Below are 14,368 nucleotides of genomic sequence, written 5' to 3' on the forward strand. Positions count from 1 at the left end.
ACCCCCCTCCCACCTTTCTCCCCATCCCATCCCTCAGGGTCATCCTAGTGCACCAACCCTGAGCACCCTGTCTCATGCATCGAACCTGGAATGGCAATCTGTTTCACATATGGTAATATACATGTTTCAATGCTATTCTCTAAAATCATCCCACCCTTGCCTTCTCCCACAGAGTCCAAAAGACAGTTCTATACATCTGTGTCTCTTTTGTTGTCTCATATATAGGGTCATCGTTACCATCTTTCTAAATTCCATATATACGCATTAGTATACTGTATTGGTGTTTTTCTTTCTGACTTACTTCACTCTGTATAATAGGCTCCACTTTCATCCACCTCATTAGAACTGATTCAAATGCATTCTTTTTAACAGCTGAGTAATATTCCATTGTGTATATGTACCACAGCTTTCTTATCCATTCATCTGCTGATGAACATCTAGGTTGCTTCCATGTCCTGGCTATTGTAAACAGTGCTGCGATGAACATTGGGGTACACGTGTCTCTTTCAATTCTGGTTTTCCTCAGTGTGTATGGAAAGCAGTGGGATTGCTGGGTTGTATGGCAGTTGTATTTCCAGTTTTTTAAGCAATCTCCACACTGTTCTCCACAGTGGCTGTGCTAGTTTGCATTCCCACCAACAGTGTAAGAGGGTTCCCTTTTCTCCACACCCTCTCCAGCATTTATTGTTTGTAGATTTTTTGATAGCAGCCATTCTCACCGGTGTGAGATGGTACCTCATTGTGGTTTTGATTTGCATTTCTCTGATAATGAGTGATGTTAAGCATCTTTTCATGTGTTTGTTAGCCATCTGTATGTCTTCTTTGGATAAATGTCTGTTTAGTTCTTTGGCCCATTTTTTGACTGGGTCGTTTATTTTTCTGGAATTGAGATTCAGGAGCTGCTTGTATATTTTTGAGATTAATTCTTTGTCAGTTGCATTGTTTGCTATTATTTTCTCCCAGTCTGAAGGCTGTCTTTTCACAGCAATTTAAAAACTCTTCTGTCCTATCCAATACTTTCCATCATCCATCAAAATAGTTAATCCTTAATTCTCTAACCTTTTATCTCCTGGGGCATTCTGTACTCAAGTAGAAAATGTATTTTACTCTTATGTCAGTGCCTGTGTATTTTATGGAAAAGATTTATTCAGTCCTATTATATTTAAATAACTTTTTTTTTTTGGCTGCACCATGCAACATGTGGGATCTTACTTCTAAGACCAGGGATCAAATCCGTGCCCCCTGCAGAAGAAGCATGCAGTCTTAACTATGGACCGCCAAGGAAGTCCCTAAGTACCTTTTTACCCAGAAATTTCTCTAGGAACCAAAGCTATCTGAAATTTGCTGAGATGCCTCAGGAGACAGTGTGCTCATCACCAAAGGTATTTGGACAGAAGCTAACTCACCATCTGGCACTTACAGGCAGACCTCCACTTGGTAGCCTATTTCCCCATTAATGTCTCGCCTTGCTGCTCTGCTCTGTATGTTCCAGTCAGCTTGCACCAGGTCTTCTCAAACTCGAGGGCTTTTGCTTCCACTATTTGCTCCAATGGGAACTTATCTGGACTTAATAAAACTCTATTCTTCATTCATTCTGCTCATCTCACCACCTCTGGAAGGCCTTCCTAGACCCCTATCTTAATGATCTTATAGCACTCTGCACACAGTACATGGAATATTTAAATTAAGTCTTACTATTTTGCAGTTATTTACATGCAGCTTTCTCTCTCCGCTGCCACTGAACTGTAGGGGACTTGACTACCTGGTGGCTCAGACAGTAAAGAAACTGTCTGCAATGCAGGAGACCTAATTTGATCCCTGGGTCAGGAAGACCCCCTGGAGAAGGCAATGGCAACCCATTTCAATATCCTTGCCTGGAGAATCCCATGGACAGAGGAGCCTGGCGGGCTACAGTCCATGGGGTTGCAAAGAGTTGGACATGATGAGGGACTAACAGACTTGATGGCAGGTAAGCATTCTTTTTTCTCTTTGTATTTTCATAGTCTGGTTTTACTTGGCAAATAGAAGGTCTAACAAATATCTATCGAATAATGCATGAATCAGTCAATAAATGAATGCATGCCTGTGTGCTGTGGAAGATATTCTTCCAGCCACAGAAAGGAGAGTTGAACTAGATTACCTTTGGTGTCCCTTATAAGGCTAAATTTATTACTTTATGACTTGCACACTCATATTAATTTAGCAGTTGGCTCAGCTGGTTAGAGCGTGGTGTTAGGAGGAGAGACAATATATCCCAACCCTCCATGGGCCAATTACTGTCCAGAGAATGAAGAGCAATAATCTGTATGCCTAAAAATACCTACTCAAGGTACTTCAGTACAAATCCATCTCCCCAACTGCAAAAGCCCATGAAGTTCACATCCTCCTCCTGGAGGGCCAACTGAATTATCTTCCTACATTAAAGAAAACACTAATGTAAAAATGGATATGTCTTTTGAAAAAGAGATATATCCATTATATATAAAATCATATCCTATACATGATTACAGACTCTATAAACCTAAGTATCACCTTGACTCAGGTCCCAACTTAGGACGTAAATTCATGACTAAATCCAGAGTTCATGCTCTTAATGATGCTTAGAACATAGTAGGCACTCAATAAACACCAGGTATTACACAAATCTCCAGTATTTTAAAAACAACAGCATTCTCTTCATATTGAATAAAATGAAAGGAAAATTAAGTCTGATTCAATTTTAGAGTACATTATTCCAATCCTCTTCAAAACAGCCTTACAAATATATGCTTATTCATCATACTCCACTCACCCTCCATCTTCACCTGTCACTCATGATTTATGGTTTAATTAAAATGTGACCTCATTTATGACACCTTCTTGAATCATCATGGTCAGGATTAGTCACTTAGCTCATGGTTTTTTTCTTGTATGTTTATGTTTTATCTAGTATCACCTTCCTCCACAGACTTTAAGCTCCTCCAGGTGATAAGCCCAGTCTGGTTTGTTGATATTTCCCCCAAAGCCTGAGCTACTGTCCTGTACACAGTTCTTCAGCACCGATGTTGAATGAACAATGAATGGCTTGGGCAGCGAATTACCCGTGGAGCTGATGGGCCCCTCTCCTCTCCCTCCCTGCCTGCCTGCTGCTGGTGTTGGCTGCTGACATATAAGTCAGCATCTCTATTAGCAAGGATATTAAAGCCTTTACCACTTGCTGGTCACCTAGTACGTTTTGCTAGAACATACTGATTACAGTCAATTCTCAATTTTTCAGAATACAGTATGAATGCAGCTTAGATAAATCAACAGATAATCAAAATAACACACCTTTTAGTTGTAATTATCAGTCTTTTCTGTCATAAAGCTGTTGTTATCCTGGATGTTAAGCAATAAGTTTCATATAGAACTTCCCCTTGTCCCCACATTACTGAAGTGCTAGGCACGCTATCAAAACCAAGGGGAAATGTAACAATAATCCATGGAATAAGAAAACCAAACCACAGCATTATTTCTAGTCCCACAAAGCATTAAAATCTGTACACCTGACAGATCTGCTAACAGATTCTCTACTTATATTTTACTTTCAAATTATCTGAATTGGCTGCTTTTTAAGTAACCAATCTCTTTTTTCTGCTTTTAACAATGATCTATTATATTGGTGTATTTCTCCCATTTTTCTGCTTTTTATTTTAGACAGAATAAGGATGAGATAAATAACTGAGGATTAGTAACACAGGAGATTTACATCATACTCTAATAATATAATAATTATCATTTATATCATATTTTAGTATGTAATAATTATCAATTATTAATGTCAAGCCCAGTACATGGTAAACCCTCAATAACTAAGTTACTGAATTAACAGCTCAATTTAGTGGCCATAATTCTCTTTTAAATTTCAGTTTTACTGAGATGTAACTGACATACATGGTGGCGGTAATTCTAAAGTTTTGTAACACTATACTTCTATCCATCTTATATGCCACTTTGAATGAGTTTAAGTAACTTGAAGGATAAGTCTGTTTCAGGGCTTCCCAGGTGGCGCTAGTGGTAAAGAACTCGCCTGCCAATGAAGGAGATATGAGAATAGGGTTTGATCCCTGGGTCTGGAAAATCCCCCGAAAGAGGGCATGGCAACCCACTCCAGTATTCTTGCCTGGAGAATCCCATGGACAGAGGAGCCTGATGGGCCACAGTCCACAGGGTCAAAAAGAGTTGGACATGACTGAAGTGACTTAGTACACATAAATTAAAAAGAAAAAAGTTAAACAAGATCTTAGTTTAGAGGTTGTTTCTTCTTTTTTAATTGAAACATAGTTGGCATATAATATGTAAGTTTCAGGTGCCACTATATAACGATTTGACATTCGTATACAATATAAAATGATCACACGGTAAGTCTAGTAACCATCTGTTTCCATAGACAGTTACTGCAGTTATCACTGACCATATTCCTTACACTGTCTATTATATCCCTGTGACTTACCATATAACTGGAGGTTTAGAGCACATGTCAAATGAACAGCTACTCTAGTCTTCAGCTATTTCACCCACCAGTCCCACTCCTCTCCGTTCTGGCAATCCATTTGTTCTCTAAGGCTATTCCTTTCTGGATTTGAACAGTTACCACCAGAAGCTACAACACACACATACACTCTAGCATGACTCTTACCGTGACACGTATCCAGAATTTTTTATGTCATTCCAGCTACTGTCATTAGCTTCTCCACTGACAGCATCATATTTATTTTCAGTTTGACACTGAGTTTCAGATTCCTTCCTTTGCTGAAGAGGTGGGGGGAAAAAATCACTCTCAGTACAAAAGCTGAATTGAAGTTAGCTAACAATATTAGGCTGTAAAATAACATGGAAGAACAAACAATACTGAGAAAAGGTATTAGAAGAGCACAAACAACAGCATTTTCTTTGTCAAAGGGAAGGGAAATGATCAGGGTGGAGCCAGGGCTGAAGAGTGAACGCAGGGTGACAAGCACGTGGAAACAGAAGTATAGGCAACAGTGATTCTAGGGTGAAATTTAAGGAAATGTACCCCTGGCCGCGCGCGCACGCACACACACAGACACACAGACACAGACACAGACACACACACACACACCACGTGGAAACAGAAGTATAGGCAACAGTGATTCTAGGGTGAAATTTAAGGAAATGTACCCCTGGCCCAGCACATGGGCGCATGCGCGCGTGCGCATATACACACACACACACACACACACACACACACACAAGTTATCTATAGTCCCAACACTTTGAAATAAATGAGATTCTAAAAAATGTCTTACTCTGTGAGGATGAGGATGGAAAAGTCTGCGTACAATGAAAGTTGTTGCTACAATACAAAACACAATGGTTCCAACTATTTCTTTCCACCAGTGTAGGAGAAGAACAGGGTCCTTTTTGCGGATGTTCTTGTAATTTGGGTTGTCAAGAAATCTGACCGTGATCTGCGTGCTCCGTTTGTTTCTTTCCCTCTTATAGTATGGCAGATAATAACCATTATCTTCAAAAAAATAAACATTAGAAGAGGGCTTTTTAAAAAAGATAAACCAATATAGTTCCACCATTAATTGCTAATAATTATCTCATTCCCTGTGACTTATAACACTTTCAATTCCTTTTTCTAAAGTTTCATCTCTTCTTTTGCACATTTCCACAGCCTCATTTACTGTGCTTTTTCTTCCTACAGATATATTTTTCTTTATTCCATAACATCATACACTTTCTTTCTATTGAATAATAATATGACTTAAAAAAAACCTCTTATTCATTATCTCATTAATAATGCAATCCTTTAAGTGGAAAATAAAATTAGTATTCAAACTTCCTTCAAGGATTTTAAACTTTCCTTTCATTTAGCCACAACAAAATACCAAATTTTAGCATGACTCATTCTTCACAAGGAAAGGAAAACATTTCCACTGTGCTCTCTGGTTCATTTCAGGCTATCAAAATGAGTCTGTCCTAGAAAGCAACTTTTCTTTTTAACTTCTGTTTTACACCGTGTGGGCAGATTACACAGTTTTCTTTTACCTTCTATGTTGATCAACAACAGACTTTAGTACCTTGTTTTTTTTAACTAAATCAATTTAAATTCTACAATAACTTCCCAGTTCTACCATCTAGGGTAACTAACTGATGAGGAATCTACGTTTTTGCCTAATGCAGATTAGAGGATATTTTTTTTAATGTTCAACTGTTCAAAAGATGTTCAACTTTCATATCTGAATATACCCAGCTTTCCAGGTGGCTCAGATGGTAAAGCATCTGCCTATAACGCAGGAGACCTGGGTTTAGTCCCTGGGTAGGGAAGATATCCTGGAGAAGGAAATGGCAACGCACTCCAGAATTCTTGCCTGAAAAATCCCATGGACAGAGGAACCTGGTAGGCTATAGTCCATGGGGTCGCAAAGAGTCGAACACGACTGAGCGACTTTACTTTCACTTTCCTAAATAAATAGGAACGTGCTGCATGCCAAAGTTCACCTATTTTTGACTTCCATGCTAATTTTCCTTGTCTTAAAACAAAATTAAAATAATCCCATTGTATAGCATTTTCACATAGCTCTTATGGGAAACATCTATTTTTACTATACAGACGGATATTACATAGGCTAAATTATATAAGCTGATCATTAAATAAGAGGTAATAACAAGAACTAATGCTTACTGAACATTTACTGTTTGCCAGACTTGGTGCCAATTAAGACTAAGCATTATTGGATTTCCCCGGTGGCGCAGTGGATAAGAATCCACCTGCCAGTGCAGGGGACATGGGCTCAATCCCTGGTCTGGGAAGATCCCACATGCTGAGGGGTATCTAAGTCCATGTGCCATAGCTGTGTTCCAGAGCCTGTTGAGTCACAAGCACTGAGCCACAGTTACTGAAGCCTGTATGCTTTAGGCCCCACAAGCCACAAGCAATGAGCCCGTACACCAGAACCGTTGAAGCCCTCGCTCATTAGAGCCTGGGCCCTGCAACAAGAGAAGCCAACACAATGAGACGGCCTTGCGCACTCACGGTGGATAGCCCCTGCTCTGCACAACTAGAGAAAGCCCACACGCAGCAACGAAGACCCAGTGCAGCCAAAAATAAATAAAATGTTTAAAATAAATAAATATAGCAGTGCGTACACGTCAAAACAAAAAAAAGACTGCACTATCTCATTTAGACCTTAGAACAATTCGATAAATAGATATACAGGATTATTACCTCTTTGTTTTACAGATGAAGGAATAGAGGCAGAGGTAAGTTAGGTGTGTCTAATCTAGCACGTGAAAAGACCCCTGCAAGTCTTTGGAACCTTGGCCACCATATACAACATTCGCTTCCCAAGATATTTTATTTTTTACCCTCCAATTGATTACCCTGCATTTGAATTCTATTAATTAATTTCAAATTAATAAACTAGATAAATAGAAAAATCAGACACCATTTTCAGTTCCAATGTAGTCACACTTACCATAAGGGTACTGCAAGACTGAAAGTGCACCGTTGCTGTACTCTTCGTGAGAAAACTTATCATTACTGAGACATTTGTCAAATTCATCAGACCCCACCAAGACAGGAGTTCTAGAAGGAGAATCTATAAGAAAACGGTGGAATCTTAACTGTTGCGATTTTAATGAAAATGGGTATGCCTCATTCATTCAAAACAGAGATATTCAACCACAGCGGAGTTTAAATATGTTCGTCAAACAATGGCCCAAGGTTTTTCCCCTTGAAAAGCAGTCTTATAGAGGAGATGAATCATTTATACAAGTCATTAAGATATGATGTGGTAGATGTGATAAGAAAAATATATACAAGGCACAGAAAGACAGCTGAAGAAAATAGATGGCTTAATATTTGAATTCAATTCATTTGAGTGTCTCAAAGAATATGATGTGATCGCCAGACAATGTTTCACAAATATTCTTAATATAAATATAAACTAAATGACACCAAGGCATGGTCAGAGAATGGTTTAAAGTTTCTCTAACCTGTCTAGAGAAACATTTTATTAACACTGATTTCTACAGAAGCAGCTGTTGCTTTGATGAAATCATGTTGTAAATGATAATCAAAATTCATTAACTTCTGAAATACCTTCCCCATTTATTAGAAAGTATGAGCATGCGTGCTCAGTCGTGGCCTACTCTTTGCGATTCCATGGACGGTAGCCCACCAGGCTCCTCTATCCATGGGGTTCTCCAGGCAAGAATACTGGAGTGAGTAGCCATTTCCTCCTCCAGGGGACTTTCCTGACTCAGGGAGTGAACCTGTGCCTGCATTGGCAGGCGGGTTCTTTACCTGCTGAGCCATTAGGAGGCCATTAGAAAGTAGACTATATAATAGTTGTGATCCTTGTGATACTCAAAACTAGGGCAAAGACAGTCATGATCAGGCCTCTGAACATCTTAATAACATTTATAAAAGTTCACAGTTCACTTACGGATTAGAGGTTTCCATTTGATGGTTGGCAAAGGAATGATAGCATTTTCACTATTGACAGATTCCAAGGCCTTGGGACTCGTAGGAAACTTTTCTGAAATTCTGACTGATGACTGCAGATACAGTTGGCCTCTGTACATTCCTAAATCAACCAGAACCCTGTCAATTACATTTAGAATCAAGTGCCAATGATTTTTTTTTTCAAAAAGGTTCATTTTGATTTAATAAAATTAGACAAATTTCAGTTATTGATTCATGTGCTACACAGCTCTTTTCAAAGACTCATGCATGAAGCACTCAAATTTGACCCAAAGGTTATTCAACAAAAACAGGGCAGGAAAGTTATGTACAAGTTACAATGTTTCTCACTGAATAATCTTTGGTAAAAACTGGAAAACCCCTCTGGCAGGAAAATTGAAAGAAATAATTGTACTCTTAAGAAACTAATAGCTTAGATGAAGTAACCTTTTCTTTAAGAAAACCTAAACACTATCATTCACAAGATACTAACAATTCAATTAAATAGTATCATATCATGTGTGTGACAGGTTACTTTTTCAAATTCTTGCATCTCACTGAGATTGAGGCGTGGGTAGCACATTGATAGCACTAAAAGAATTTTATGAGTATTTGGCCACAAAATTAGTTCAAATAATTAGATTTTAGGGTTTTCAAAATATATTAAAGGCTTTCAATTGCCCAGTAGCACACATGAATTTTGTTTTAATTTTTCAGATAAGCTGTATAGAAAAAACTAAACATAACCTTTAAGAAGGAGCAAGTTGATAGAGGTACAAATACAAATGTAAAAAGTTTTAGACTTTGAGGATACACCATGAAACCATGCTACATAATGGCAACATTTTTAAGCATTTTAAATAAAGGTCTCCGAGAAAAAAAAATAGTATGGTAATTAGAAGTTTCAGAACTGAAAGAATGAGAAAGCACTGCAGAACAGAAATCAAAGTATAAATCTTAAGGCCAGAGAATGTACTAAAGGAATTAAAACTACTATACACACAGCTGGAGCAGGGAGCAACCATGTAGAAATAAAACCTGGACTCAACATGTACTATCTGGAGATAAGAGACATCCACTCACCCAAGTAAACACTGTTTTCTGTGGCTCCCCGGGCAGCTTCTACAATATCTTCTTCATCTTCTAAAACTCCATCACTGGGGGCGTAACTTGTATCATCAAAAAGACTGATGGGAATGACTTTGCCATCCTTAACCAACCAGGCAGATGCAATGGGAGTACAAAACTAAACAAACAAACAAGCAAAAAATGGAAAAGAAAATTTAAATATCTTCACGCAGTATTTATACGTATCCCGACTCCTGAAATACCATTTAAAACCACAGGTTTACTTAAACATTTTTTCACTTTTCCAGCTTTTTTGTTGTTGTTCAGCTTTACTGAGGTATAATTGACAAATAAAAATGTATGTACTTATGATGTTGTTTAGTTGCTAAGTCGTGTCCAACTCTCTTGTGACCCCATGGAGTATAGCCTGCCAGGATTCTTTCTCCACGGAATTTCCCAGGCCAGAATACTGGTGGGGGGTGCCATCTCCTTCTCCAGGAGATCTTCCCGAACCAGGGACTGAATGCGTGTCTTCTGCATGGCAAGCGGGTCTGCACCACTGAGCCACCTGAGAAGCCACTTATGGTATACAGCGTGACATTTTGGTACATGTGCACACTGGGAAATAATTAGCACAATCAAGCTGATACAGCCATCATTTCATAGCTACTTTGTATGTGTGTTTTAAGAACATTTAGGATCAACTCTCTTCACTTCTGTTTAACATTATAAGGATCCTCCGTGCTGTTTCCCATAACATCTAGGTCAAAGAAACGCTGCTGTGAGCTGTTCACCTCACCCACACTTGCTACCTTCTGTCTTTTTCATAATAGCCGCATTCTAACAGAGGGCCTCCCTTGTGGCTCAGCTGGTAAAGAGTCCACCTGCAATGCAGCAGACCTGGATTCGATCCCTGGGTTGGGAAGATCCCCTGGAGAAGGGAAAGGCTACCCACTCCAGTATTTTGGCCTGGAGAATTCCAAGGACTGTATAGTCCACGGGATCACAAAGAGTCAAACACAACTGAGCAACTTTCACATTCGAACCGATGTAAAATCACAAATTTCTTAGAGCACACAGAACAAGTTGAAAAATTGCAAAATGGCAGTCACCTCCCCTTGCCCAACATGTCTGGTCAGACTGAGAAGGCAAGAAACACATTCATAAATTCTCAGTGGTTCTAGGTACCTGGTATTCCCACTCCAGGTGTCCTCCCTTCTTATTAAACGCCACAACTTTCCAATCTGCAACGGAGACCTTTATCACTGTATCCATCATGACAGCTTCCTGCTCTTCCACGTCTGAAATAATTTTAGACTGTTCTTTGTTTCCACTGGGCTTTAAGGTGCTTTCAATAAATCCGGCTCTAGTTTCCATGTCTGGAATATACCGAAGTTCAAAGTGGCCAACACTGAAATTCCACCTTAAATTTACAAAGGCATGTTTTAGAAATTTACATTTTAAAAAAGGGACCAAATAATAAAGAACTCTTGTAGAGTGAAGAAACAAACACTAAAATTTGGGTCATGAGAAAAGCAACAATTAAACACAAATCTTCTGGAAAAGAGCACACTATTGATTTCAGCCACAAGAGGGTGCAACTTGGATCATGACCCTTCAGAAACCGGTTCTGAGAGCTGTGATCTGACGACAGCTATGGGATAGATTTTTCTCTCAAAGATTAACAAGCGTTCACACTTCTAAATCAAGGCAATTTTCTCAAAACACATCAAAGTCACATCAAAATGCCGCCGCTTGCAGTCGGTCCTACTTCTTAATTAAAGTGTGGAAACATTTCACTCAAGTGTAGAGAAATTAACCTTTATTGGGATATCCCGATCAGCCAATGTAAAAGGCAAGATGAATACATCAAGTTTAGATTTTTATGAAAATAGAGCCTTGAAAGGCAATGTGACCCAGTATACCAAGTCTGAAGGTCATAACACCTCAGCTCCAATCTTCGTTCTCTACTGACAGATCTGGTTAGCCTTAATCTTGTCTGAGTTTTAGTGTCCTTATCTGTAAAGTGGTAGCAGTAATGTTTCCTCTATAACTAACATATAGAAAAATCACATATCTATTGACACTATAATGGTCTTAACACAGATATAAGATGGCCCTAGAATTCTGACATCTCTTAAAAAGTAGATACTCAAGGAATATGGATCTCAGACGTCAGACTCTTCCCATTCTGATAACTCAAACTCTGTTAAGTTGCACATCTGCTCCTATGGCGGCTGAACATCCAACAAGCACTCAACATTTAGGGAAACAAAATCTCATCAGGATGAAGGAGCTCGGGCTGCCAGCAAAGCCCTCGACTTACAGTCCAGGGAATGAAGAGAGAATACGTTCTTCACTGAACTTGAGAAAAGTTTTCAGGAAACAATTATTGTGCATCAAATTAGACAAAATCTCAAAGTCTGGTTCACTTTCGAAAAGATAAAGATGGGCTCTCAAACTCTTTTTACTGCACAGCAATTTAGAATTTAAATATCAGGTTTAAAAAAAGTCAAGCATGTAATTTGTGACCACTAGCATATCTAATCCAATCATGTAATTTTATCTTAGTTTTTATTTATTTGGCTGCATTGGGTCTTACTTGCAGCAAGCAGGACCCTGTGCTGTGGTGTGCGGGCTTCTCTCTGGTTGGCTTGTGGGCTCAACAGTTGTGGCACATGGGCTTATTTGCCCTGTAGCGTGTGGGATCTTAATTCCCTGATGAGGGATTGATCCCAGATCCCCCTGCATTGGAAGGCAGATTCTCAACCACTGGACCACAAGGGAAGTCCCTAATCACATTATTTTAAATGTAAAAATTTATATTATTTGAAAAAGGAAACAAAAAAAGTATTTGACCAAATAAATTATGCTTTAACACTTTAAGAAAATAGATTAAAATATTAATTTAAAATTGAGGTGGTAGTCAGACAAACCACAAAACTATCTACCAGAGAGAACTTCAGAGTCCAACAGGCCCAAGTGAAACAAAGCACATCAGCTTTGTCTGTCTGTATTCAAAGAACTTTGACCAGTGAGGTTGCTGTCTAAAGTATCATTAACCTAAAACTAAGCTAATATATGGGCTTCCCTGGTGACTCTGGTAAAGAATCTTCCTGCAATGCAGGAGACGCAGAGATTTGGCTTCAATCCCTGAGCGGGGAAGATCCCCTGGAGGAAATGGCAACTCACTCTAGTACTCTTGCCTAGGAAACCCCATGGAAAGACACCTGGGGGGCTATAATCCATGGGGTTGCCAAGAGTCAAACACAACTGAGCGACTAAGCAATAACAACAAAGCTAATATACAGTCATTGTACGGGACTTCTCCTGGTTACCATATCCGAAAGCACATGGTGAGAAGTTCAGCTCAAGATTTGTTAATATTAATAGTCATGAAGCCATTTTAAATTTAGGGGCTACAGGGACTTCCCTGATGGTCCAATGGTAAAGAATCTGCCTTCCGATGCAGGGGACGTGGGTTCAACCCTTGGTGGGGGAACTAAGATCCCACACGCCATGCATCACAACTGGAGAAGCCTGCATGCTGCAACCAAGACCCAGCACAGCCTAAATAAACAGATAAATTGAGGGGCTATGTTTCTCTTTTAAAAGTAGTATGCTTTTGGGGAAACAAAACAGTTCAGAAAATCTCAACAAAGAAAAAGCCGATGAACTCTGGTCTTACTGTACTTCTAAACATCAATGGCAACATCATCTCAATACACACTTCTCATTGCCACTGCGAGGTCCAACGGCTCTCACGGTTTTCTGGGTGCGCTGCAGAAGCAAGATGTCTTCTTCTTGTTCCATTTCATCATTATCCCACTGGCGACAACCCAGAGCCGAACAGATGTACCTCACCTGAAAAGACAGGTGTAAAATTAGTAAAGAGAACACGTTCCAGGAGATCAGAGACAGTAAAAGACTCTCAATAATTTATAAAAAGTAAAAGGAAATTGAGAAAAAGAGTAAAAAGCACCCAGGGATTAAGAAGCAACAGCTATACTGTTTAGCACAGGGACCTCTACTCGATACTCCATGATGGCCTTCCCTGGTGGCTCAGCAGTAAAGAATCCGCCTGCCAAAGCAGGAGACATGGGTTCATTGGAGAAGGAAATGGCAACCCACTCTAGCATTCTTGCCTGGAAAATCCCATGAACAGAGGTGCCTGGAAAGCTACAGTCCAAGGGGTGGCAAAGAGCTGGACACCACTTAGTGGCTGAACAATGATGACAGCGGCCTATATGGAAAAGAATCTTAAAAAGAGTGGATGTATGTATAACTGATTCACCTTGCTATATACCTGAAACTAACATAACACTGTAAATCAACTATACTCCAATAAAATTTTTTAAAATAAATTTTAAAAAACTGGAAGAAAAAAAAGCAGCAATAACTAGATTACCACCAGTTCCTAAAATGAAACATTCAGAACCACAGAAGTGTCAGTGAATATTCACTTCAGGGAACGAGTTTCAGGATTTAGACAACTTCAGTCTTACTGTGAGCATTTCCATGAAGAAATGGAGAGCTAGTTGTGATCTCTTAGTAATAATATCATGAATAAAATCCAAGGTGAGCTAAAGGGAAAAAAAAAGAAAAACCACCTTGGAGTTTCCATACAACAGAAGCATTTAGCTCTAAAAAATTAAAACCTTCTCTAACAGTTGTTAGCATTTCCAAGTACCTCCCTTCAAATCCTCATTCAAAGGAAAGGGGAAATTCTTTGGATGGTGTGACCAAAATCCTCACAGAAAGAAGCATACCTGCTAGGATACCAGAATTTTGGAGCAGCACATCAAATCACAAAACTAGCTGCCCAGGTTCAGTCCCACTGTTTTA

At 39.2% G+C, this 14,368-nt stretch overlaps 1 protein-coding gene across 1 annotated transcript in view; it reads right to left on the reverse strand.

The window, feature by feature from the left end:
• EIF2AK3 (eukaryotic translation initiation factor 2 alpha kinase 3) overlaps positions 1 to 14,368 on the reverse strand; it is an 82,103-nt gene that overhangs the window by 24,774 nt on the left and 42,961 nt on the right. The window contains exons 4-10 of the mRNA XM_069580365.1: positions 13,254 to 13,387; positions 10,712 to 10,946; positions 9,539 to 9,701; positions 8,439 to 8,579; positions 7,467 to 7,589; positions 5,289 to 5,506; positions 4,658 to 4,770 (exon numbers count right to left, since the gene is read on the reverse strand). Coding sequence (XP_069436466.1) covers positions 4,658 to 4,770; positions 5,289 to 5,506; positions 7,467 to 7,589; positions 8,439 to 8,579; positions 9,539 to 9,701; positions 10,712 to 10,946; positions 13,254 to 13,387 — 1,127 coding nt within the window. The remainder of the gene's footprint in view (positions 1 to 4,657; positions 4,771 to 5,288; positions 5,507 to 7,466; positions 7,590 to 8,438; positions 8,580 to 9,538; positions 9,702 to 10,711; positions 10,947 to 13,253; positions 13,388 to 14,368) is intronic.

This window comes from Ovis canadensis, chromosome 3, assembly GCF_042477335.2.
Source record: "Ovis canadensis isolate MfBH-ARS-UI-01 breed Bighorn chromosome 3, ARS-UI_OviCan_v2, whole genome shotgun sequence".
NCBI classification, from domain to species: Eukaryota; Metazoa; Chordata; class Mammalia; order Artiodactyla; family Bovidae; genus Ovis; species Ovis canadensis.